The sequence below is a fragment of the Sphaerodactylus townsendi genome, linkage group LG03, assembly GCF_021028975.2.
Source record: "Sphaerodactylus townsendi isolate TG3544 linkage group LG03, MPM_Stown_v2.3, whole genome shotgun sequence".
Classification (NCBI taxonomy): Eukaryota; Metazoa; Chordata; class Lepidosauria; order Squamata; family Sphaerodactylidae; genus Sphaerodactylus; species Sphaerodactylus townsendi.
In genome coordinates, this window is record NC_059427.1 from 12073429 (window position 1) to 12099353 (window position 25925).

The following is a 25925-nucleotide window of genomic DNA, read 5'->3' on the forward strand; positions in this document are numbered from 1 at the left end:
GGGGGGGGGGGGTGGGGGGGGGGGGGGGTGGGGGGGGGGGGGGGTGGGGGGGGGGGGGGGTGGGGGGGGGGGGGGGTGGGGGGGGGGGGGGGTGGGGGGGGGGGGGGGTGGGGGGGGGGGGGGGTGGGGGGGGGGGGGGGTGGGGGGGGGGGGGGGTGGGGGGGGGGGGGGGTGGGGGGGGGGGGGGGTGGGGGGGGGGGGGGGTGGGGGGGGGGGGGGGTGGGGGGGGGGGGGGGTGGGGGGGGGGGGGGGTGGGGGGGGGGGGGGGTGGGGGGGGGGGGGGGTGGGGGGGGGGGGGGGTGGGGGGGGGGGGGGGTGGGGGGGGGGGGGGGTGGGGGGGGGGGGGGGTGGGGGGGGGGGGGGGTGGGGGGGGGGGGGGGTGGGGGGGGGGGGGGGTGGGGGGGGGGGGGGGTGGGGGGGGGGGGGGGTGGGGGGGGGGGGGGGTGGGGGGGGGGGGGGGTGGGGGGGGGGGGGGGTGGGGGGGGGGGGGGGTGGGGGGGGGGGGGGGTGGGGGGGGGGGGGGGTGGGGGGGGGGGGGGGTGGGGGGGGGGGGGGGTGGGGGGGGGGGGGGGTGGGGGGGGGGGGGGGTGGGGGGGGGGGGGGGTGGGGGGGGGGGGGGGTGGGGGGGGGGGGGGGTGGGGGGGGGGGGGGGTGGGGGGGGGGGGGGGTGGGGGGGGGGGGGGGTGGGGGGGGGGGGGGGTGGGGGGGGGGGGGGGTGGGGGGGGGGGGGGGTGGGGGGGGGGGGGGGTGGGGGGGGGGGGGGGTGGGGGGGGGGGGGGGTGGGGGGGGGGGGGGGTGGGGGGGGGGGGGGGTGGGGGGGGGGGGGGGTGGGGGGGGGGGGGGGTGGGGGGGGGGGGGGGTGGGGGGGGGGGGGGGTGGGGGGGGGGGGGGGTGGGGGGGGGGGGGGGTGGGGGGGGGGGGGGGTGGGGGGGGGGGGGGGTGGGGGGGGGGGGGGGTGGGGGGGGGGGGGGGTGGGGGGGGGGGGGGGTGGGGGGGGGGGGGGGTGGGGGGGGGGGGGGGTGGGGGGGGGGGGGGGTGGGGGGGGGGGGGGGTGGGGGGGGGGGGGGGTGGGGGGGGGGGGGGGTGGGGGGGGGGGGGGGTGGGGGGGGGGGGGGGTGGGGGGGGGGGGGGGTGGGGGGGGGGGGGGGTGGGGGGGGGGGGGGGTGGGGGGGGGGGGGGGTGGGGGGGGGGGGGGGTGGGGGGGGGGGGGGGTGGGGGGGGGGGGGGGTGGGGGGGGGGGGGGGTGGGGGGGGGGGGGGGTGGGGGGGGGGGGGGGTGGGGGGGGGGGGGGGTGGGGGGGGGGGGGGGTGGGGGGGGGGGGGGGTGGGGGGGGGGGGGGGTGGGGGGGGGGGGGGGTGGGGGGGGGGGGGGGTGGGGGGGGGGGGGGGTGGGGGGGGGGGGGGGTGGGGGGGGGGGGGGGTGGGGGGGGGGGGGGGTGGGGGGGGGGGGGGGTGGGGGGGGGGGGGGGTGGGGGGGGGGGGGGGTGGGGGGGGGGGGGGGTGGGGGGGGGGGGGGGTGGGGGGGGGGGGGGGTGGGGGGGGGGGGGGGTGGGGGGGGGGGGGGGTGGGGGGGGGGGGGGGTGGGGGGGGGGGGGGGTGGGGGGGGGGGGGGGTGGGGGGGGGGGGGGGTGGGGGGGGGGGGGGGTGGGGGGGGGGGGGGGTGGGGGGGGGGGGGGGTGGGGGGGGGGGGGGGTGGGGGGGGGGGGGGGTGGGGGGGGGGGGGGGTGGGGGGGGGGGGGGGTGGGGGGGGGGGGGGGTGGGGGGGGGGGGGGGTGGGGGGGGGGGGGGGTGGGGGGGGGGGGGGGTGGGGGGGGGGGGGGGTGGGGGGGGGGGGGGGTGGGGGGGGGGGGGGGTGGGGGGGGGGGGGGGTGGGGGGGGGGGGGGGTGGGGGGGGGGGGGGGTGGGGGGGGGGGGGGGTGGGGGGGGGGGGGGGTGGGGGGGGGGGGGGGTGGGGGGGGGGGGGGGTGGGGGGGGGGGGGGGTGGGGGGGGGGGGGGGTGGGGGGGGGGGGGGGTGGGGGGGGGGGGGGGTGGGGGGGGGGGGGGGTGGGGGGGGGGGGGGGTGGGGGGGGGGGGGGGTGGGGGGGGGGGGGGGTGGGGGGGGGGGGGGGTGGGGGGGGGGGGGGGTGGGGGGGGGGGGGGGTGGGGGGGGGGGGGGGTGGGGGGGGGGGGGGGTGGGGGGGGGGGGGGGTGGGGGGGGGGGGGGGTGGGGGGGGGGGGGGGTGGGGGGGGGGGGGGGTGGGGGGGGGGGGGGGTGGGGGGGGGGGGGGGTGGGGGGGGGGGGGGGTGGGGGGGGGGGGGGGTGGGGGGGGGGGGGGGTGGGGGGGGGGGGGGGTGGGGGGGGGGGGGGGTGGGGGGGGGGGGGGGTGGGGGGGGGGGGGGGTGGGGGGGGGGGGGGGTGGGGGGGGGGGGGGGTGGGGGGGGGGGGGGGTGGGGGGGGGGGGGGGTGGGGGGGGGGGGGGGTGGGGGGGGGGGGGGGTGGGGGGGGGGGGGGGTGGGGGGGGGGGGGGGTGGGGGGGGGGGGGGGTGGGGGGGGGGGGGGGTGGGGGGGGGGGGGGGTGGGGGGGGGGGGGGGTGGGGGGGGGGGGGGGTGGGGGGGGGGGGGGGTGGGGGGGGGGGGGGGTGGGGGGGGGGGGGGGTGGGGGGGGGGGGGGGTGGGGGGGGGGGGGGGTGGGGGGGGGGGGGGGTGGGGGGGGGGGGGGGTGGGGGGGGGGGGGGGTGGGGGGGGGGGGGGGTGGGGGGGGGGGGGGGTGGGGGGGGGGGGGGGTGGGGGGGGGGGGGGGTGGGGGGGGGGGGGGGTGGGGGGGGGGGGGGGTGGGGGGGGGGGGGGGTGGGGGGGGGGGGGGGTGGGGGGGGGGGGGGGTGGGGGGGGGGGGGGGTGGGGGGGGGGGGGGGTGGGGGGGGGGGGGGGTGGGGGGGGGGGGGGGTGGGGGGGGGGGGGGGTGGGGGGGGGGGGGGGTGGGGGGGGGGGGGGGTGGGGGGGGGGGGGGGTGGGGGGGGGGGGGGGTGGGGGGGGGGGGGGGTGGGGGGGGGGGGGGGTGGGGGGGGGGGGGGGTGGGGGGGGGGGGGGGTGGGGGGGGGGGGGGGTGGGGGGGGGGGGGGGTGGGGGGGGGGGGGGGTGGGGGGGGGGGGGGGTGGGGGGGGGGGGGGGTGGGGGGGGGGGGGGGTGGGGGGGGGGGGGGGTGGGGGGGGGGGGGGGTGGGGGGGGGGGGGGGTGGGGGGGGGGGGGGGTGGGGGGGGGGGGGGGTGGGGGGGGGGGGGGGTGGGGGGGGGGGGGGGTGGGGGGGGGGGGGGGTGGGGGGGGGGGGGGGTGGGGGGGGGGGGGGGTGGGGGGGGGGGGGGGTGGGGGGGGGGGGGGGTGGGGGGGGGGGGGGGTGGGGGGGGGGGGGGGTGGGGGGGGGGGGGGGTGGGGGGGGGGGGGGGTGGGGGGGGGGGGGGGTGGGGGGGGGGGGGGGTGGGGGGGGGGGGGGGTGGGGGGGGGGGGGGGTGGGGGGGGGGGGGGGTGGGGGGGGGGGGGGGTGGGGGGGGGGGGGGGTGGGGGGGGGGGGGGGTGGGGGGGGGGGGGGGTGGGGGGGGGGGGGGGTGGGGGGGGGGGGGGGTGGGGGGGGGGGGGGGTGGGGGGGGGGGGGGGTGGGGGGGGGGGGGGGTGGGGGGGGGGGGGGGTGGGGGGGGGGGGGGGTGGGGGGGGGGGGGGGTGGGGGGGGGGGGGGGTGGGGGGGGGGGGGGGTGGGGGGGGGGGGGGGTGGGGGGGGGGGGGGGTGGGGGGGGGGGGGGGTGGGGGGGGGGGGGGGTGGGGGGGGGGGGGGGTGGGGGGGGGGGGGGGTGGGGGGGGGGGGGGGTGGGGGGGGGGGGGGGTGGGGGGGGGGGGGGGTGGGGGGGGGGGGGGGTGGGGGGGGGGGGGGGTGGGGGGGGGGGGGGGTGGGGGGGGGGGGGGGTGGGGGGGGGGGGGGGTGGGGGGGGGGGGGGGTGGGGGGGGGGGGGGGTGGGGGGGGGGGGGGGTGGGGGGGGGGGGGGGTGGGGGGGGGGGGGGGTGGGGGGGGGGGGGGGTGGGGGGGGGGGGGGGTGGGGGGGGGGGGGGGTGGGGGGGGGGGGGGGTGGGGGGGGGGGGGGGTGGGGGGGGGGGGGGGTGGGGGGGGGGGGGGGTGGGGGGGGGGGGGGGTGGGGGGGGGGGGGGGTGGGGGGGGGGGGGGGTGGGGGGGGGGGGGGGTGGGGGGGGGGGGGGGTGGGGGGGGGGGGGGGTGGGGGGGGGGGGGGGTGGGGGGGGGGGGGGGTGGGGGGGGGGGGGGGTGGGGGGGGGGGGGGGTGGGGGGGGGGGGGGGTGGGGGGGGGGGGGGGTGGGGGGGGGGGGGGGTGGGGGGGGGGGGGGGTGGGGGGGGGGGGGGGTGGGGGGGGGGGGGGGTGGGGGGGGGGGGGGGTGGGGGGGGGGGGGGGTGGGGGGGGGGGGGGGTGGGGGGGGGGGGGGGTGGGGGGGGGGGGGGGTGGGGGGGGGGGGGGGTGGGGGGGGGGGGGGGTGGGGGGGGGGGGGGGTGGGGGGGGGGGGGGGTGGGGGGGGGGGGGGGTGGGGGGGGGGGGGGGTGGGGGGGGGGGGGGGTGGGGGGGGGGGGGGGTGGGGGGGGGGGGGGGTGGGGGGGGGGGGGGGTGGGGGGGGGGGGGGGTGGGGGGGGGGGGGGGTGGGGGGGGGGGGGGGTGGGGGGGGGGGGGGGTGGGGGGGGGGGGGGGTGGGGGGGGGGGGGGGTGGGGGGGGGGGGGGGTGGGGGGGGGGGGGGGTGGGGGGGGGGGGGGGTGGGGGGGGGGGGGGGTGGGGGGGGGGGGGGGTGGGGGGGGGGGGGGGTGGGGGGGGGGGGGGGTGGGGGGGGGGGGGGGTGGGGGGGGGGGGGGGTGGGGGGGGGGGGGGGTGGGGGGGGGGGGGGGTGGGGGGGGGGGGGGGTGGGGGGGGGGGGGGGTGGGGGGGGGGGGGGGTGGGGGGGGGGGGGGGTGGGGGGGGGGGGGGGTGGGGGGGGGGGGGGGTGGGGGGGGGGGGGGGTGGGGGGGGGGGGGGGTGGGGGGGGGGGGGGGTGGGGGGGGGGGGGGGTGGGGGGGGGGGGGGGTGGGGGGGGGGGGGGGTGGGGGGGGGGGGGGGTGGGGGGGGGGGGGGGTGGGGGGGGGGGGGGGTGGGGGGGGGGGGGGGTGGGGGGGGGGGGGGGTGGGGGGGGGGGGGGGTGGGGGGGGGGGGGGGTGGGGGGGGGGGGGGGTGGGGGGGGGGGGGGGTGGGGGGGGGGGGGGGTGGGGGGGGGGGGGGGTGGGGGGGGGGGGGGGTGGGGGGGGGGGGGGGTGGGGGGGGGGGGGGGTGGGGGGGGGGGGGGGTGGGGGGGGGGGGGGGTGGGGGGGGGGGGGGGTGGGGGGGGGGGGGGGTGGGGGGGGGGGGGGGTGGGGGGGGGGGGGGGTGGGGGGGGGGGGGGGTGGGGGGGGGGGGGGGTGGGGGGGGGGGGGGGTGGGGGGGGGGGGGGGTGGGGGGGGGGGGGGGTGGGGGGGGGGGGGGGTGGGGGGGGGGGGGGGTGGGGGGGGGGGGGGGTGGGGGGGGGGGGGGGTGGGGGGGGGGGGGGGTGGGGGGGGGGGGGGGTGGGGGGGGGGGGGGGTGGGGGGGGGGGGGGGTGGGGGGGGGGGGGGGTGGGGGGGGGGGGGGGTGGGGGGGGGGGGGGGTGGGGGGGGGGGGGGGTGGGGGGGGGGGGGGGTGGGGGGGGGGGGGGGTGGGGGGGGGGGGGGGTGGGGGGGGGGGGGGGTGGGGGGGGGGGGGGGTGGGGGGGGGGGGGGGTGGGGGGGGGGGGGGGTGGGGGGGGGGGGGGGTGGGGGGGGGGGGGGGTGGGGGGGGGGGGGGGTGGGGGGGGGGGGGGGTGGGGGGGGGGGGGGGTGGGGGGGGGGGGGGGTGGGGGGGGGGGGGGGTGGGGGGGGGGGGGGGTGGGGGGGGGGGGGGGTGGGGGGGGGGGGGGGTGGGGGGGGGGGGGGGTGGGGGGGGGGGGGGGTGGGGGGGGGGGGGGGTGGGGGGGGGGGGGGGTGGGGGGGGGGGGGGGTGGGGGGGGGGGGGGGTGGGGGGGGGGGGGGGTGGGGGGGGGGGGGGGTGGGGGGGGGGGGGGGTGGGGGGGGGGGGGGGTGGGGGGGGGGGGGGGTGGGGGGGGGGGGGGGTGGGGGGGGGGGGGGGTGGGGGGGGGGGGGGGTGGGGGGGGGGGGGGGTGGGGGGGGGGGGGGGTGGGGGGGGGGGGGGGTGGGGGGGGGGGGGGGTGGGGGGGGGGGGGGGTGGGGGGGGGGGGGGGTGGGGGGGGGGGGGGGTGGGGGGGGGGGGGGGTGGGGGGGGGGGGGGGTGGGGGGGGGGGGGGGTGGGGGGGGGGGGGGGTGGGGGGGGGGGGGGGTGGGGGGGGGGGGGGGTGGGGGGGGGGGGGGGTGGGGGGGGGGGGGGGTGGGGGGGGGGGGGGGTGGGGGGGGGGGGGGGTGGGGGGGGGGGGGGGTGGGGGGGGGGGGGGGTGGGGGGGGGGGGGGGTGGGGGGGGGGGGGGGTGGGGGGGGGGGGGGGTGGGGGGGGGGGGGGGTGGGGGGGGGGGGGGGTGGGGGGGGGGGGGGGTGGGGGGGGGGGGGGGTGGGGGGGGGGGGGGGTGGGGGGGGGGGGGGGTGGGGGGGGGGGGGGGTGGGGGGGGGGGGGGGTGGGGGGGGGGGGGGGTGGGGGGGGGGGGGGGTGGGGGGGGGGGGGGGTGGGGGGGGGGGGGGGTGGGGGGGGGGGGGGGTGGGGGGGGGGGGGGGTGGGGGGGGGGGGGGGTGGGGGGGGGGGGGGGTGGGGGGGGGGGGGGGTGGGGGGGGGGGGGGGTGGGGGGGGGGGGGGGTGGGGGGGGGGGGGGGTGGGGGGGGGGGGGGGTGGGGGGGGGGGGGGGTGGGGGGGGGGGGGGGTGGGGGGGGGGGGGGGTGGGGGGGGGGGGGGGTGGGGGGGGGGGGGGGTGGGGGGGGGGGGGGGTGGGGGGGGGGGGGGGTGGGGGGGGGGGGGGGTGGGGGGGGGGGGGGGTGGGGGGGGGGGGGGGTGGGGGGGGGGGGGGGTGGGGGGGGGGGGGGGTGGGGGGGGGGGGGGGTGGGGGGGGGGGGGGGTGGGGGGGGGGGGGGGTGGGGGGGGGGGGGGGTGGGGGGGGGGGGGGGTGGGGGGGGGGGGGGGTGGGGGGGGGGGGGGGTGGGGGGGGGGGGGGGTGGGGGGGGGGGGGGGTGGGGGGGGGGGGGGGTGGGGGGGGGGGGGGGTGGGGGGGGGGGGGGGTGGGGGGGGGGGGGGGTGGGGGGGGGGGGGGGTGGGGGGGGGGGGGGGTGGGGGGGGGGGGGGGTGGGGGGGGGGGGGGGTGGGGGGGGGGGGGGGTGGGGGGGGGGGGGGGTGGGGGGGGGGGGGGGTGGGGGGGGGGGGGGGTGGGGGGGGGGGGGGGTGGGGGGGGGGGGGGGTGGGGGGGGGGGGGGGTGGGGGGGGGGGGGGGTGGGGGGGGGGGGGGGTGGGGGGGGGGGGGGGTGGGGGGGGGGGGGGGTGGGGGGGGGGGGGGGTGGGGGGGGGGGGGGGTGGGGGGGGGGGGGGGTGGGGGGGGGGGGGGGTGGGGGGGGGGGGGGGTGGGGGGGGGGGGGGGTGGGGGGGGGGGGGGGTGGGGGGGGGGGGGGGTGGGGGGGGGGGGGGGTGGGGGGGGGGGGGGGTGGGGGGGGGGGGGGGTGGGGGGGGGGGGGGGTGGGGGGGGGGGGGGGTGGGGGGGGGGGGGGGTGGGGGGGGGGGGGGGTGGGGGGGGGGGGGGGTGGGGGGGGGGGGGGGTGGGGGGGGGGGGGGGTGGGGGGGGGGGGGGGTGGGGGGGGGGGGGGGTGGGGGGGGGGGGGGGTGGGGGGGGGGGGGGGTGGGGGGGGGGGGGGGTGGGGGGGGGGGGGGGTGGGGGGGGGGGGGGGTGGGGGGGGGGGGGGGTGGGGGGGGGGGGGGGTGGGGGGGGGGGGGGGTGGGGGGGGGGGGGGGTGGGGGGGGGGGGGGGTGGGGGGGGGGGGGGGTGGGGGGGGGGGGGGGTGGGGGGGGGGGGGGGTGGGGGGGGGGGGGGGTGGGGGGGGGGGGGGGTGGGGGGGGGGGGGGGTGGGGGGGGGGGGGGGTGGGGGGGGGGGGGGGTGGGGGGGGGGGGGGGTGGGGGGGGGGGGGGGTGGGGGGGGGGGGGGGTGGGGGGGGGGGGGGGTGGGGGGGGGGGGGGGTGGGGGGGGGGGGGGGTGGGGGGGGGGGGGGGTGGGGGGGGGGGGGGGTGGGGGGGGGGGGGGGTGGGGGGGGGGGGGGGTGGGGGGGGGGGGGGGTGGGGGGGGGGGGGGGTGGGGGGGGGGGGGGGTGGGGGGGGGGGGGGGTGGGGGGGGGGGGGGGTGGGGGGGGGGGGGGGTGGGGGGGGGGGGGGGTGGGGGGGGGGGGGGGTGGGGGGGGGGGGGGGTGGGGGGGGGGGGGGGTGGGGGGGGGGGGGGGTGGGGGGGGGGGGGGGTGGGGGGGGGGGGGGGTGGGGGGGGGGGGGGGTGGGGGGGGGGGGGGGTGGGGGGGGGGGGGGGTGGGGGGGGGGGGGGGTGGGGGGGGGGGGGGGTGGGGGGGGGGGGGGGTGGGGGGGGGGGGGGGTGGGGGGGGGGGGGGGTGGGGGGGGGGGGGGGTGGGGGGGGGGGGGGGTGGGGGGGGGGGGGGGTGGGGGGGGGGGGGGGTGGGGGGGGGGGGGGGTGGGGGGGGGGGGGGGTGGGGGGGGGGGGGGGTGGGGGGGGGGGGGGGTGGGGGGGGGGGGGGGTGGGGGGGGGGGGGGGTGGGGGGGGGGGGGGGTGGGGGGGGGGGGGGGTGGGGGGGGGGGGGGGTGGGGGGGGGGGGGGGTGGGGGGGGGGGGGGGTGGGGGGGGGGGGGGGTGGGGGGGGGGGGGGGTGGGGGGGGGGGGGGGTGGGGGGGGGGGGGGGTGGGGGGGGGGGGGGGTGGGGGGGGGGGGGGGTGGGGGGGGGGGGGGGTGGGGGGGGGGGGGGGTGGGGGGGGGGGGGGGTGGGGGGGGGGGGGGGTGGGGGGGGGGGGGGGTGGGGGGGGGGGGGGGTGGGGGGGGGGGGGGGTGGGGGGGGGGGGGGGTGGGGGGGGGGGGGGGTGGGGGGGGGGGGGGGTGGGGGGGGGGGGGGGTGGGGGGGGGGGGGGGTGGGGGGGGGGGGGGGTGGGGGGGGGGGGGGGTGGGGGGGGGGGGGGGTGGGGGGGGGGGGGGGTGGGGGGGGGGGGGGGTGGGGGGGGGGGGGGGTGGGGGGGGGGGGGGGTGGGGGGGGGGGGGGGTGGGGGGGGGGGGGGGTGGGGGGGGGGGGGGGTGGGGGGGGGGGGGGGTGGGGGGGGGGGGGGGTGGGGGGGGGGGGGGGTGGGGGGGGGGGGGGGTGGGGGGGGGGGGGGGTGGGGGGGGGGGGGGGTGGGGGGGGGGGGGGGTGGGGGGGGGGGGGGGTGGGGGGGGGGGGGGGTGGGGGGGGGGGGGGGTGGGGGGGGGGGGGGGTGGGGGGGGGGGGGGGTGGGGGGGGGGGGGGGTGGGGGGGGGGGGGGGTGGGGGGGGGGGGGGGTGGGGGGGGGGGGGGGTGGGGGGGGGGGGGGGTGGGGGGGGGGGGGGGTGGGGGGGGGGGGGGGTGGGGGGGGGGGGGGGTGGGGGGGGGGGGGGGTGGGGGGGGGGGGGGGTGGGGGGGGGGGGGGGTGGGGGGGGGGGGGGGTGGGGGGGGGGGGGGGTGGGGGGGGGGGGGGGTGGGGGGGGGGGGGGGTGGGGGGGGGGGGGGGTGGGGGGGGGGGGGGGTGGGGGGGGGGGGGGGTGGGGGGGGGGGGGGGTGGGGGGGGGGGGGGGTGGGGGGGGGGGGGGGTGGGGGGGGGGGGGGGTGGGGGGGGGGGGGGGTGGGGGGGGGGGGGGGTGGGGGGGGGGGGGGGTGGGGGGGGGGGGGGGTGGGGGGGGGGGGGGGTGGGGGGGGGGGGGGGTGGGGGGGGGGGGGGGTGGGGGGGGGGGGGGGTGGGGGGGGGGGGGGGTGGGGGGGGGGGGGGGTGGGGGGGGGGGGGGGTGGGGGGGGGGGGGGGTGGGGGGGGGGGGGGGTGGGGGGGGGGGGGGGTGGGGGGGGGGGGGGGTGGGGGGGGGGGGGGGTGGGGGGGGGGGGGGGTGGGGGGGGGGGGGGGTGGGGGGGGGGGGGGGTGGGGGGGGGGGGGGGTGGGGGGGGGGGGGGGTGGGGGGGGGGGGGGGTGGGGGGGGGGGGGGGTGGGGGGGGGGGGGGGTGGGGGGGGGGGGGGGTGGGGGGGGGGGGGGGTGGGGGGGGGGGGGGGTGGGGGGGGGGGGGGGTGGGGGGGGGGGGGGGTGGGGGGGGGGGGGGGTGGGGGGGGGGGGGGGTGGGGGGGGGGGGGGGTGGGGGGGGGGGGGGGTGGGGGGGGGGGGGGGTGGGGGGGGGGGGGGGTGGGGGGGGGGGGGGGTGGGGGGGGGGGGGGGTGGGGGGGGGGGGGGGTGGGGGGGGGGGGGGGTGGGGGGGGGGGGGGGTGGGGGGGGGGGGGGGTGGGGGGGGGGGGGGGTGGGGGGGGGGGGGGGTGGGGGGGGGGGGGGGTGGGGGGGGGGGGGGGTGGGGGGGGGGGGGGGTGGGGGGGGGGGGGGGTGGGGGGGGGGGGGGGTGGGGGGGGGGGGGGGTGGGGGGGGGGGGGGGTGGGGGGGGGGGGGGGTGGGGGGGGGGGGGGGTGGGGGGGGGGGGGGGTGGGGGGGGGGGGGGGTGGGGGGGGGGGGGGGTGGGGGGGGGGGGGGGTGGGGGGGGGGGGGGGTGGGGGGGGGGGGGGGTGGGGGGGGGGGGGGGTGGGGGGGGGGGGGGGTGGGGGGGGGGGGGGGTGGGGGGGGGGGGGGGTGGGGGGGGGGGGGGGTGGGGGGGGGGGGGGGTGGGGGGGGGGGGGGGTGGGGGGGGGGGGGGGTGGGGGGGGGGGGGGGTGGGGGGGGGGGGGGGTGGGGGGGGGGGGGGGTGGGGGGGGGGGGGGGTGGGGGGGGGGGGGGGTGGGGGGGGGGGGGGGTGGGGGGGGGGGGGGGTGGGGGGGGGGGGGGGTGGGGGGGGGGGGGGGTGGGGGGGGGGGGGGGTGGGGGGGGGGGGGGGTGGGGGGGGGGGGGGGTGGGGGGGGGGGGGGGTGGGGGGGGGGGGGGGTGGGGGGGGGGGGGGGTGGGGGGGGGGGGGGGTGGGGGGGGGGGGGGGTGGGGGGGGGGGGGGGTGGGGGGGGGGGGGGGTGGGGGGGGGGGGGGGTGGGGGGGGGGGGGGGTGGGGGGGGGGGGGGGTGGGGGGGGGGGGGGGTGGGGGGGGGGGGGGGTGGGGGGGGGGGGGGGTGGGGGGGGGGGGGGGTGGGGGGGGGGGGGGGTGGGGGGGGGGGGGGGTGGGGGGGGGGGGGGGTGGGGGGGGGGGGGGGTGGGGGGGGGGGGGGGTGGGGGGGGGGGGGGGTGGGGGGGGGGGGGGGTGGGGGGGGGGGGGGGTGGGGGGGGGGGGGGGTGGGGGGGGGGGGGGGTGGGGGGGGGGGGGGGTGGGGGGGGGGGGGGGTGGGGGGGGGGGGGGGTGGGGGGGGGGGGGGGTGGGGGGGGGGGGGGGTGGGGGGGGGGGGGGGTGGGGGGGGGGGGGGGTGGGGGGGGGGGGGGGTGGGGGGGGGGGGGGGTGGGGGGGGGGGGGGGTGGGGGGGGGGGGGGGTGGGGGGGGGGGGGGGTGGGGGGGGGGGGGGGTGGGGGGGGGGGGGGGTGGGGGGGGGGGGGGGTGGGGGGGGGGGGGGGTGGGGGGGGGGGGGGGTGGGGGGGGGGGGGGGTGGGGGGGGGGGGGGGTGGGGGGGGGGGGGGGTGGGGGGGGGGGGGGGTGGGGGGGGGGGGGGGTGGGGGGGGGGGGGGGTGGGGGGGGGGGGGGGTGGGGGGGGGGGGGGGTGGGGGGGGGGGGGGGTGGGGGGGGGGGGGGGTGGGGGGGGGGGGGGGTGGGGGGGGGGGGGGGTGGGGGGGGGGGGGGGTGGGGGGGGGGGGGGGTGGGGGGGGGGGGGGGTGGGGGGGGGGGGGGGTGGGGGGGGGGGGGGGTGGGGGGGGGGGGGGGTGGGGGGGGGGGGGGGTGGGGGGGGGGGGGGGTGGGGGGGGGGGGGGGTGGGGGGGGGGGGGGGTGGGGGGGGGGGGGGGTGGGGGGGGGGGGGGGTGGGGGGGGGGGGGGGTGGGGGGGGGGGGGGGTGGGGGGGGGGGGGGGTGGGGGGGGGGGGGGGTGGGGGGGGGGGGGGGTGGGGGGGGGGGGGGGGGGGGGGGGGGGGGGGGGGGGGCGGGGGACGGGGGGGGGGGGGGGGGGGGTGGGGAGTTGGGGGGGGGGGGTGGGGGGGGCGGGGGGGGGGGTGGGGGGGGTGGGTGGCGGGGGGGGGGTGGGGGTGTGGGGGGGGGGGTGGGTGGGGGGTGGGGGGGGGGGGGGGGGTGGGGGGGGGGGGGGGTGGGGGGGGGGGGGGGTGGGGGGATGTGCACTCCCACACACGCCAGCTGGGTGACCTTGGGCTAGTCACAGCTTCTCGGAGCTCTCTCAGCCCCACCTACCTCACAGGGTGTTTGTTGTGAGGGGGGAAGGGCAAGGAGATTGTAAGCCCCTTTGAGGGCCTTTCCCCACTCCCTTCCATCCCCCCTATGCCGCGCGCTGCTCTCAGCGTGCGGCATCCCAGGCGCGCGCCCAGGCATCCCCACGACCCCGCGCTCTGTGCGGGGTCGTCAAAAGGCGCCGTTCAGAAGAGTGCCTGGGATGCCGCGTGCCGAGGGGGCGCGACAGTGGCAGCGTCGGGGCGGCTGCGCTGTGGCCGCCCCTGCCGTGGGGAGGGAGGAGGAACCCTGCGCTACTCTCCTCAAGTAGCGCGGGGCTTACGGTAAGTGGGGAAAGGCCCTGAGTCTCCTGCAGAATATCCTGCATTATATCCCTCCTGCAGGGGGGGATATAATTCCAAACTCTTCTTCTCTTCTTTCTTGATGGTCTCCCACCCAAATACTGACTTTGGTTGACCCTGCTTAGCTTTTGAGATCTGACGAGATCAGTGATTTGCCTATCAAAAAATAGGGAAAAGTATGGAATGTAACGTTTTGATGGCTGAGAGTCTTGAATTCTCTGCAAAGGACGAGGAACTATGGGAGCAGGAAAGGATTTCTACAAAAGGGGCCTTTGAATAGCGATGGGGCGGAGTGTAAGGAAGGTATAAATTAACAAACCGGTTCTTCACCTGTCCAGCCTGGGGGGCAGTGGCAGGAATATGATCCCACACCATCCTCGCAAGTCCCCCCATTGTAGCACTGATGCTGTATGCAGTCATCCGGATTCACCTCACAGTACTGTCCTGTGTAACCTGTAGAGGGAGACATTGAGAAGGAAAAGTCAGGGTCATTTTTAATGTTTGGTAGCCATCTTAGTTGGTAACCGTGGTGATCCACTGTATTGAATTTTCACTTTATAGAAACAGCTATCTTGAAACTTTACTCTTAAGCTCATCCATCCATCCCTGCAGTGAGGTCTGGCAGTTTCCCACCTCGGGATCAATTCCAGGTCCCTGTCAGCCTTAAGGAGCCTTTTGGTTTATTATTTTCAGGTTGCAAAAATGGACTGGGGCAAGGATTTTGTTAAATTTTAATTAATTCATTTTATTTTTCTTCCTTGCGGAGACCCAGAGCAGCTTACCACATTGTTCTGTTCGCATCCACTTTATTTTCACAACCACCTGGTGAGGTAGTTTAGGGTGAGAAATTGGGAAGGGCCCAAATTCACCTAGGAGGTTTCTGTGGCAGAGCAAGGGTTATAACTAACAGTCCAACTCATGAGAGTCTCAGTGCTTGTTTCAGGTCCTAGTCTGACACTACAGTCATTATATGGTGCTGACTGCATACAGTGGCGTAGCGCCCACGGGACAGGAAGGGCACAACAGCCCGGGCGTGCACTGATTTGGGGGCATGGCTGGTGAATGGAGGGGGTGTTCCGGGGCAGGGGCGGGCAGTATCGTGGCAGGGGCGCAGGGCGCGGACGTGCCCCAGGCGCAGTTTCCCCTTGCTCCACCCCTGGCTGCATATAATTAACCAACTACATGAATAACTGAGACCCTCATGATTTTAAAAACAGAAATAGAATCTGCTGGGGATTCCAAATCAGAATAAATCCTAAATATTTACACCCTTCTAAACTGGGCTTAGAAGGGTATATGTCAGTTCAGAGTTGCACTGTTAGTGTTGGAAGGAAAAAGGCAGGCACTGGTTTCCTTTCAAGGCTAATAATAGCACAAAGTCTGTAACAAGTGGTGACACCATCAGGAAGAAAGAGTTGAACTTCTTCACACCACACACTGTCCCGGCCCAAACTGGGACTTTATACAGCTGTTATTTCTATTGAAAAACCACTGGGGGAGAGTCAACTGGGGATATTCCACAGTTTCGTCAAGTTCAGGGAGAGGCGATGTTTTTGGCCTGAGTGACAACAAACCCTGACATTTCTCAGTGATGGGGAAATAGGCTAACACGGAGAAAAGGTGGCGATGGCAAGGCAGAGACAAGAGTAATCCTTGGCCGTGTGCACCGGCCGCAAGGCAAGATGCGGTGATGTTGCCAGGCTCTCAGACCCAGTTTCTGCCTGTGCAGTTTTGGGAGATGATGGTGGGAATAAGTCAGGCTTTCTCACAGGCTGCTGCGCTCAGCTGCTCTGCCTCAGATGTTTGCCTTGGTGACTTGAGCAACACGCATGCCGCTGTTCAGTGTAGAATCTCAGGGCCAAACTGCAGGTTATGAATTTTGACACGAACCCAACCTGCTTTCTGCAGATAAAGGGATTTTTTCGATTGGTTGTGGTGGGTTTTCCGGGCCGCGTGGCCAAGGTCTGGTAGATCTTGTTCCTAACGTTTTGCCTGCATCTGTGGCCGACATCTTCAGAGGCGTATCACAGAGGGAAGTCTATTAACACACTGTGTAACAGACTTCTCTCTGTGATACACCTCTGAAGATGCCAGCCACAGATGCAGGCAAAATGTTAGGAACAAGATCTACCAGACCACGGCCACACAGCCCGGAAAACCCACCACAACCAGTTGAATCTGGCTGTGAAAGCCTTTGGCGGATTTTTTAATGTCCATGGGGACCCAGTTCAGCTTCGGATAATGGCTTAAGATGAGACAGTTCTTCTGCGCCCACCATATTATTTTCCTGAATGGAAATAGCCCAGGGAGGAGGGCAGTAAATCATGCAAATTATTCCCCACAAGGGCCGTTTCAGCTCAGGAAAATGGCATTGGAGGGAAGGCAGCAGCACCCTCCTCCCCTTAGAGTTACCATTCCCAGCTTGGGAAAATCCTGGAGATTTGGGAGGTCACAGCCTGGGGAAAAGGGAGTTTGGTTTATTCAGCCAATTCCAATACCCAATGCTAATCCCGCAGAGGTGGGATCCCGCAGGTTGTCACAGGTTCCCGAGAGTAGGTTACTCATTATTTGTGTGTGCCGAGAGGGGGTTACTAATTGGTGATTTTGCCACGTGATTTTTGCCTTAGTTATGCCCCTCCTCTCAGCAGTAGCGCGCAGAACTTGAAGCAGTCTAGCAGGAGGTGCACCGGCGTGCGTGGCAGCCTGCGCCTGCGTGCATTCGTTTCCCGCCCAAGGACCGGGGCAGCGGCTGCGTCCTTGCCACAGCCCCGCCCAAGAATGCCCCGCCCCCAGAATGCCACACCCCCGCCGTGCCCTGCCCAGCCTCATTGGCGCTACGCCACAGTTTGAATCCCACCACCATGGGAACCTGTTTTTGAATCCCACCACTGGACTAGTTAAAATAACAGGCAGAAGACATAGGCTTTTTGAGATGTGTATTTATATAATGACTATCTTCTGAATAGAAACTGCTTGCACTATTATTCATCCCTTTTACATTTAAACTTCATAACCACCTAGGCTGTAAGGTATCTTTGGCTGAAACACAGTAAACTGGCCCAGGATCACCCAAACAATAACTTCTACAGCAGTGGTTCTCAACCTTCCTAATGCCGCGAACCTTTAATACAGTTCCTCATGTTGTGGTGACCCCCAACCCTCACATTTATCCATTTTACAGATGGAGAACACTGATGCAGAGAGTCTTGGGCGACCCCTGTGAAAGGGTCGTTCGGCCCCCAAAAGCGGTCACGACCCACAGGTTGAGAACTGCAAAGCAAAGTGGGGATCCTGGCATAACCCAGTTCTTGGCCTATAAACTCTTACCTGGAGGACACAGGCAGCCGTGGTATATTTCCCCGACTTCATGGCAGGTGCTTCCATGGAGGCAGACCTCAGGGGTGCACGGCCCCAGGCGGTACTGGCAGAGCGGACCAGTGGAGCTGGCTGGGCAGACGCAGCGGAAGGAGCCGATGTTGTTGAGACAACGGCCTCCGTTCAGGCAGGGACTAGGATTCCTGAAGCATTCGTTGATGTCATATTGGCAGGTGTGGCCCTCGAACCCTGGCTGGCACTGGCAGATGATGTATGGGTAGGTGTTGAGGCAGGTTCCCCCATTGGCACAGGGATGAGCTTGGCAGAAGTCTCGGAGCTGGCACTTCTTTCCTGGAAACATACCGAATATGGAGTCATTGGGATGGATCTTATCCTTATCCTAACCCTCTGCAGGGTTCCCCTAAAGAAAATGGAGGGAGGACTCTATAGCGGCGTACCATGCTGAGCAGTGGCGTACCGCCCATTGGGCAAAGAGGGCAGTTGCCCAAGGCGCAAAAATTGCTAGTCATGTGGGGGCTCCTGATTTCTAAGCCCCACCCAATATGGCTAAGCCCCACCCACTCTGTACAGTGGCCCACAAGCCACCAGAGGCAAAGCAGGAGGACGGGGAGCCTCTGGTGAACTTGGGCTGCTGGGGCCGTCCAGGAAGGGTGAGTGCCGTGGCCAGGCTGCTCCGCCCATGGGGGGACATCAAACTCAGGTTTTGCCCGGGGTGCCAGTTTGCCTAGGTATGCCACTGATGCTGAGCACCCTTCTCTCCCCAAGCCACACCCTCTTCACCCCAAATCTCTACAAAACTCCACATAAAGAAGAGTTTTTGCTGTTGCACATGCACAGAATACTCCACATGTTTTTGCTATTGCACATGCACAGAATACTCCACATGTTTTTGCTGTTGCACATGCACAGAATACTCCACATGTTTTTGCTGTTGCACATGCACAGAATACTCTACATGGAGTGAGGAATCGGGACCCCCCTCCAGAGACGTAGCAAGGGGGGAAAGCACCCAGTGCACCGGTGCGTCCTCCGCCCCCATCCCACCCCGGAACGCCTCCGTCCCACCCTGGAACGCCCCCACCACACCCTCACAGGGGTGTGCACCCGGTGCGTCGTGCCCCCTTCCCCCTGAAGCTACGCCTCTGCCCCACTCTTTAAAACGCTTAACGTGTGGTTTGGACCTCAACAGAAAAGAACCAGAGGGACAGAATGAAAAATACCATTTTTTCTATCCTGAAATGCCCAGGGTCCCGGAACTCTGCCCTCCCCATACCAGACTGCATGTCCCTTACACACGTGGCTAAGACACGGAGCACCTGCTTGGTATCCAGAAGGTCCCAAGTTCAATCCCTGGCATCACCATTTAAAGGACCAAGCAGTAGGAGGTGCGAAAGACCTCTGACTGTGACCCTAGAGAGCCACTCTCAGTCAGCGTTTGGGACTCTTTAGTTTGGAGAGGAGACGTCTGAGGGGGGATATGATTGAAGTCTATAAAATTATGCATGGGATAGAAAATGTTGACAGAGAGAAATTTTTCTCTCTCACAATACTAGAACCAGGGGGCATTCATTGAAAATGCTGGGGGGAAGAATTAGGACTACTAAAAGGAAACACTTCTTCACGCAACGTGTGATTGGTGTTTGGAATATGCTGCCACAGGAGGTGGTGATGGCCACTAACCTGGATAGCTTTAAAAGGGGCTTGGACAGATTTATGGAGGAGAAGTCGATCTATGGCTACCAATCTTGATCCTCCTTGATCTCAGATTGCAAATGCCTTTGCAGAACAGGTGCTCAGGAGCAGCAGCAGCAGAAGGCCATTGCTTTCACATCCTGCACGTGAGCTCCCAAAGGCCCCTGGTGGGTCACTGCGAGTAGCAGAGAGCTGGACTAGATGGACTCTGGTCTGATCCAGCTGGCTTGTTCTTATGTTCTTATGTTCTTATAGACTATACTGACTTGGATGGACCAATGATCTGCTTTGGTATGAGGAAGATTCATGCATTTGATCTGTGTTTACATTAGTCAGGAAATCTGCGCTTCCCTTGGCTGACCTGTCCATCCGGTTGTACACTGGCAGCGGTACTGGTTTCCAGAGAACGCCTGGCAACTTCCTCCATGTTGGCAGGGCGAAGGGAGGCACGGGTCTGCAGCCGTCTCCCGGCATTCCTCTCCGGCGAAACCAGGAGGGCAAATGCAAGTGTATGCAGGGGGGCTGGAGGCTGGAAGGTTCTTGAGGGAGCAGGTGCCCTTGTTCTGGCAGCGCCCGGGGGTGCAAGGGTCTGCAAACTGACACAGGTCTCCCATGTAGCCAGGAAGACACCTGTCAAGAACACACACACACACCCAAAATATGAAAGGGTAAAAAACATCGCTGGAAGCAATAGGAGCTGAACCCTGAAGAAGGAAATTAACACGGCAAGAGTACCACGCAATAGCCAGCTGTCTTTATTTGTTTAAAAGAATGCAACTTAATGGAAGTTTCACATTCCCTGGCCCGAATGGTCTGCTCACTTCTCCCAGATATGTGGGATTTGCTCAGCTATGTGATGGGCAAAATTCCAACAGGTTCAGCCCACAGATGCAGCAATGAGATTCTCTGTTCAATTCATAGTACAGTCCCTCTACACCCGTGATGGCAAACCTTTGGCACTCCAGATGTTATGGACTACAATTCCCATCAGCCCCTTCCAGCATGGCCAATTGGCTGATGGGAATTGTAGTCCATAACATCTGGAGTGCCAAAGGTTCGCCACCACGGCTCTACCCCATCCCCACCAGTATTTAGATGATGAGCACAAAATTCAGCAGATGCAGCTTTACTCAGCATTAAAGGGGATGAACTGAAGCAGGAATATGCACCAGTTGGGTATCTGCCTGCCAAACCAGGCCTGTGCTGAAGCCAATATGCTCCTGGAGAGGGAGCGGTCAGTCGGGAAGGGACAGGTGAAGCCTCGGAGATCGCGCAGACAGGAAGGACTGAGCTATATGTGCGATGTTCGAGTGGAAGGGCACTGCTGACATTGAGGGGCATGTATAACATTGGCAAATGAACAAGTGGATGAGTGGATATGAGGACAGATCTTGGTTTGTTGCAGGCCCTGGTTGGAGACTGTCTTTGGGCAAGAAAAGGGGTGCCTCCCATTGACTGTGAGAAGGGTATCGTTTTCCAGAATGGGTCGCTGGTTGTTAATGATGTGTTCAGCCAGTTTGAGCTGAGTGCCATGTTTTAATGTTCTAAGCTTGTTGTAACCCGCCCAGAGCCCTTCGGTGATTGGGCGGGATATAAATCCAACAAACAAACAAACAAACAACTCTAATGAAGAACTGGAATCTGGTTGCAAGCTTACAGGCATGAGAAGGTCCCGCTGGAATTGCTCAAACAGCTCCCTCCGTTCTGGCAGGGATCTTGGGTGCAAAAAAGACCTGGAAGAGAGGTAGAAAGAGTGAGGCACTCACAGAAGAGATGTCTCAGGCCCTTTCCCCACTTACCTTAAGCCCCGCGCTACTCTCCTAAAGTAGCGCGGGGTCCAGCTGCACTCCCCACTTCAGGGGCGGCGAGAACGCAGCCGCCCCGACGCTGCCTCTCTCGCGCCCCCTCAGCGCGCGTAATTCCTGGCGCCTTTTCAAATGCCGCCTTTTGATGACGTGGGGAAGCCGGGGCGCGCACCAGGAATTGCGCGCGCTGTGAATTGCGCGCAGCAACCCTCCGACAAGGGTAAGTGAGGAAAGGGCCTCAGTCAATAAGGCCTGGTTCTCACAAACAGCAGAAGAGGCAGCATCGTCATGTCTGAGTGGGCTTCAGACAGCCTGGTGGGCCTCACCCATGCCAAACAAGTAGGGTTCCCAACTCCGGTTTGAGAAATCCCTGAAAATTTGGGGAAGTCTGGGGGAGAGGGGAAGCTGGGGAGGGGAAGTTGCTTGGCCATGGCGTGATGCCATAAAATCTCCCCTCTGAAGCGGCCATTTCATCCTGGGGGCTGACCCAGATATAATATTGGGAGAGTTCCAGGCACCACCTGAAGGTTGGTAACCCACAAGCAATAAAAAGCCCCGCACCTAGCTAACCAGCATCTCAAGGAAGAAAGGTCCAAACATCACCATCTCACTAAATGCTTATTTGCTATCGGCAGGTATATCTGTGTGTGAATGAATGACCATCTGGACTTGGGACCTGCTCTGAAATGACATTGAAATTATATTGTCCACCTTTGTTGCCTGTGAAGCAGAAAACTACACGAACGTATCTTTTCATGATTTTTTAAAAGGGCGCCAAAGTACTTGTGTATCCAGAGACATGAAGGTGGATGATGGGCTTTGCTGCATTTTACAAAATCCATGCTTTCCAGGGTTGTTGCAACTCCTGGAAAAAGGGCAGAGAGGAAGAAGCAGGCGCCTTCTCTTTGCCTGTTCCCTGCCCTCCATGCAGCCATGATCACAACTGGCAGGCAGAGGACCAACTGATTTCCCTTTTAAGAGCACCAGGGAGGCCCCCATTCACAGATTTCGTGGTGTCCTGTTTGTTTTGGCCCAGGCTGAAGCAGCAAGTCACGGTTCAGTTGTTGGGCACTGGCTCTGCATGGCGAAGGTCCCAGGCTGAAGCTTGGATGGACTAGAACCAGGGGGCATCCGTTGAAAATGCTGGGGGGAGGAATTAGGACTAATAAAAGGAAACACTTCTTCACGCAACGTGTGATTGGTGTTTGGAATATGCTGCCACAGGAGGTGGTGACGGCCACTCACCTGGATAGCCTTAAAAAGGGCTTGGACAGATTTATGGAGGAGAAGTCGATCTATGGCTACCAATCTTGATCCTCCTTGATCTCAGATTGCAAATGCCTTAGCAGACCTGGTGCTCGGGAGCAACAGCCGCAGAAGGCCCTTGCTTTCACCTCCTGCATGTGAGCTCCCAAAGGCACCTGGTGGGCCACTGCAAGTAGCGGAGTGCTGGACTAGATGGACTCTGGTCTGATCCAGCAGGCTAGTTCTTGTGTTCTTATGAGGTCAAGGAAGAACTTGGGGAAACTGGTCCTGTTCATGTGCAAACAAATGTATCCTTTCTTCCTCATGTCTGATCCCCCTTTGCATGCCTGCACCATTTATACACATTCATCTGTTGCATTATTCCACTGCTGCCCCTTCCTGGATCCTTCAGTCCCACCCGCTCTCCTTCACCCATGCTCATCGTTGCACAAAACTACCCAGCAAATGCTCTGCACACCCATGACTTTTCGGCGAGCTCAGACAGACGCGGCTACAGATGCATCAACACTGGCGTTATCCCCAAAATTGCAAGCGAGGCTTTTCAGCTGGGGCTGGATCCAAAACAACAAGCAGCTGGGAACATTCTCGCTCCTGCTTTTGGGCTATGCAAAAAGTCCCGTCCCCCCCCCCCAGACTGGTTCATACAGCTGAAGACACTCCAGCAAGGAAGAGCAAAAGACACCGGTTGAAAAGTTGGTCTGGCTAAACTACAGCCATGAAGCATCCACACCAGCCAGTGGTGGGATCCAAAAATTTTAGTAACAGGTTCCCTCGCCAGCCCCCCCTCAGCAAAGGGGGCAGAGGCATACCTAGGCAAACCTGAGCCCTGGGCAAAACCTGAGTTGGATTTATTTATTTATTTATTTTATTGGACTTTTATACCCCACATGGGCAGCCATCCCACCACAACCCCCCAATTTTTTTTTTGCACCAGGTCATTTCTAAATCATCATCACATTATAAAAAATGCACCAACTCACAAATCTGAACACAGCAATGGTGAAACACACAGGTTCTTTGGTAGAGACTGGTGAGATAAAAGGGACGAAAGGCTGAGAACCCATGAATTGCAGTACCTGAAAGGGATTAACCCAGTTCGGGGAGTTACATTATTAGTCGCAATTGCTATATGGAACCTTCACGTTCAAAGGCAGTGTGCCTCTCGGGGAGGCGAGGGCGTGGAGGCGGAAAAGCGGACCCAATGAGTAACCCCCTCTCGGCACACACAAATAATTAGTAACCCCCTCTCGGGAACTGGTGAGAACCTGCTGGATCCCACCTCTGACACCAGGCCACCTGTTGTTCTGCTCATACTCACCTCGAGCAAATGGAATCAAAACCAGCAGCAGCAGCGGCAAATGCTTCATCCTGTTTTGGAGACCTTCCCAGTCCAGCCCCCTGATCTTCTCTCAATTCCCACATTGGTCCCCCATTCAAAGGAGAGTGTGGAACTCAAGACCACCAGTCAGACAGAACCTGATGGAAGAATATCCCTTGGATGCCTCCCACCCCCACCCACTGAGCCCTTGATATCAGTGGCACTGCCAGGGCTACATGTCTGGAGGAATTCTCTTCAATCACCCCACCCACCCTTACTTTAAGAACAAGGCACATCCTGCCATTCCCGGACTCCATTGTGGGAGGTTTCCTGCCCCACACAATACATGGGAGGAGAAAGATTTCCTGTTACCCAGGGCACTGTTGTCAACATTCAAAACAGGGATGGGGAATACTGGGAGGAAGGCATAGGGATCCAGAGGTGGCACAGAGACCTTAAAAAAGAAAGGACCCAGAGGATCTCATGTAGTGAGGGAGTTGCAATTTGCAGAGTCCCTGTGTCACACAGAGTGCATCAGCACCAGAAATCCTCCCACTGTAGACGAGGGAAGCGAAAAGCTGCATAGTTCGTTTCAAGCCTCAAACTGAAATCCCGGCTGAGCCCTAAAGCTCCCTGGGTGGTTCTTGGGTACGTGACTGTCGGCATTTGTCAAGCAGAGGCACAAGCCCTAATCTTGCCATCATACTTCAGAACATAAGAACATAAGAACAAGCCAGCTGGATCAGACCAGAGTCCATCTAGTCCAGCTCTCTGCTACTCGCAGTGGCCCACCAGGGGCCTTTGGGAGCTCACGTGCAGGAGGCCTTCTGCGGCTGTTGCTCCCGAGCACCTGGTACTTGCTTAGCTAAGAACCCAAAGGTTGGTGGTTTTAGAAGAATATAGTTCATATCTTTGGGGGGGAAAATCCTCCTCTTCCCAACCTTTTGGTTTCTATTCTGGGTTTCGTTTCCCTTCCGTTTTTTGCATTATACTTGCTCAGTCAAGGACTGACAGGAGAAAACAGACCCGAATTTGGACAGGAAAGCGGGGAAGGTATTAATTATCTTAACGGAGACCTGCAGTGAAAGATTTGTCGATTACAGATTAATAGGTGAACTTCCGCTGTCTTTAGTTTAGCAGTTTCCTGTCCATTCCCAAGGCTTGCTGAGGTCGCCATAAGTCAGCTGCCATTTGACAGGGCTTTACACACACATATTATAGTTAAGTCCTTCTTGTCCCCAAAACCTGGCTGTGTGGTGTAGTGGTTAAGAGTGGGGGGTTTCTAATCTGGAGAACTGGGTTGGATTCCTCACTCCTTCGAATGAGCGGCGGACTCTTATCTGGTGAACTGGATTTGTTTCCCTGCTCCTGCCTGTGAAGCCTGCTAGGAGAACTTGGGCTAGTTACAGTTCTCTCAGAACTCTTTCGGCCCCACCCACCTCACAAGGTGTCTGTTGAGTGGTGGGGAGGGAAGGTGACCGAAAGCGGCTTTGAGACTCCTTTCAGTAGAGAAAACTGGGGCATAAAAACAACTCTTCTCCTCCTCCTCAAGGAACAACCTCTCACAGCACCAGGAATTCCCCAACCTGCAGCCGGCAACCCTTCCAGTTTGGCTAGTTTTACTGTCCTCGGATATCTCTCCCTTCCAACTTTCCCCCTTGAGATTTCAGCAACCAAAACACAGGCTTTCGTCTGTATTGCCGCCCTCCCTCGCTGCTTTCGGTTTGTTAACCTCGTCTGCCCCTGTACGGTTCCAAGTCTTTCCCAAACAACATTTATTTAGTAATGTTGCAGGTCGTCTCCAAAGAACATCCTGTTTATCTACGTCTTCATTCTGCTTTACACTCACAGAACTGGGAAGAAACGCAATCTGCTTCGATTCCAAACTCTAAAACAGGATATCCACCGGCTATACAATCTCTGACAGTTGCCAGCCCCACCTTCCACAATACTGCTATGCAACTGGATCCCTAGCAGAATCACTGCTGCAAAGAGGAACCTTGAGACATTTAGATTTTCCCATCTCCACAGAGCTCTCCTTGCAAAGGGTGACCTTACTAGGGTTACCCACAAATTGCACCTAAAATTAAATTTTGATTCATTACTAAGGAAGTATATTACTAAGGAGCAGCAGTGGTGTAGGAGATTAAGAGCTCGTGAATCTAATCTGGAGGAACCGGGTTTGATTCCCAGCTCTGCCACCTGAGCTGTGGAGGCTTATCTGGGGAATTCAGATTAGCCTGTACACTCCCACACATGCCAGCTGGGTGACCTTGGGCTAGTCACAATTCTTCGGAGCTCTCTCTGTTCCACCTACCTCACAGGGTGTTTGTTGTGAGGGGGGAAGGGCAAGGAGATTGTAAGCCCCTTTGAGTCTCCTACAGGAGAGAAAGGGGGGGGATACAAATCCAAACTCTTCTTCTTCTTCTTCTTCTTCTTCTTCTATATTCAGAAATTCAGCTTCTTCTTTTTTTAGATCTACTCGGCATTAATCCAAGTTCCAGTTTATTGCATTTCATGCCACAGCTAGTGACTAACGGCCAGTGCAGCAATCAGCATTCTGTATTCCTGCAATCTCATGTGTGAAAACTGCAGACTACTTGAATAGCTGAAGACTACAAAGTCCATGATGCAGTGTGAATGTGAATTCAATGTATATCAATAAAGTCCACGATGCAGTGTGAATGCTGTTCTGGGAATAAGCCCCACTGAATAAAATGGGACTTAGTTCAGGTATACTCAGAACTAAGTCCCAGTTTACTCAGTGGGGCTTACTCCCAGGACAGTATTATTAAGATTGCTTTGCAAATCTACTGGTCCATCAAGATCAGTACTGTTTATGTAGACTGAAAGCAACTTTCCAAGTTCTCGAACTCAGGGAGAGCTCTTTCACATTACCTACCTGCCCACTTTCATGTTTTAACTAGAGATGCCAGGATATGAGACCATACTTTTCTATAGACCAAATACTGAGTTGCATCATCATTCTTCTTACAGAAAGGGGTAGTGATTTTTTTAAAATTTCCTGCCTCCTTCTACAGAATGCTGATCTTATGCTGTTTGGGTGGGGGTTTCAGTCACTCAGAAGAGTCAGCATTTCAGAGGACCTCTTGGGTTTCAGATGGAGAGGGGAAGGGAAGAAACCCCCTTTCCCAGAAGAGGTTTTGCAGAAGAGGTTCTTCTGGTGGAAAGCGAGAAGAAAACGTGACACAAGAGGAGGCGGGTCGGGACAAGAAATCTTGCCCCAATGCGCCTCCTCTCTTGGCATGCTGCCAAGAGGAAGTTCATGGGGCCCAGATTTTTGGCCTTGACGCACCTCCTCTCTTGGCATGCTGCAAAGATGAAGAGCGTCGGGACAAGATTTCTTGCCCCCACCCACTTCTGGTCCCACTGCACACCCCAGCACCTGTGGGTAATTGGCCCTATTTTCCCTATTGGTTATTGAGAATTTCAGCATCCCATCAAGACCACCTTAACTTCAATTTAACGTGGCCCAGATGTTTCCTCCATTTGTGTAGTGAGAACAACACAAAAGGAAGAGATTTCAGCATTCGGTGAAGAACTGTTTGTTTACCCCCACTTTGAAGAAAATTCAGCGGGATATTTAGACTGTGCAAACAAATAACTAAACCCCCTATCCATCTTTCCAA

At 71.1% G+C, this 25925-nt stretch overlaps 2 protein-coding genes across 2 annotated transcripts in view; one reads left to right on the top strand and one right to left on the bottom strand.

Moving 5' to 3' along the window:
• LOC125427680 (neurogenic locus notch homolog protein 4-like) overlaps positions 1-22497 on the bottom strand; it is a 50968-nt gene extending 28471 nt beyond the window's left edge. The window contains exons 1-5 of the mRNA XM_048487231.1: positions 22276-22497; positions 19544-19619; positions 18248-18516; positions 16186-16524; positions 13189-13311 (exon numbers count right to left, since the gene is read on the bottom strand). Coding sequence (XP_048343188.1) covers positions 13189-13311; positions 16186-16524; positions 18248-18516; positions 19544-19619; positions 22276-22324 — 856 coding nt within the window. The 5' untranslated portion in view covers positions 22325-22497. The remainder of the gene's footprint in view (positions 1-13188; positions 13312-16185; positions 16525-18247; positions 18517-19543; positions 19620-22275) is intronic.
• LOC125428885 (zinc finger protein 271-like) overlaps positions 1-25925 on the top strand; it is a 1035007-nt gene that overhangs the window by 266155 nt on the left and 742927 nt on the right. The gene's annotated exons all lie outside the window — the stretch shown is intronic.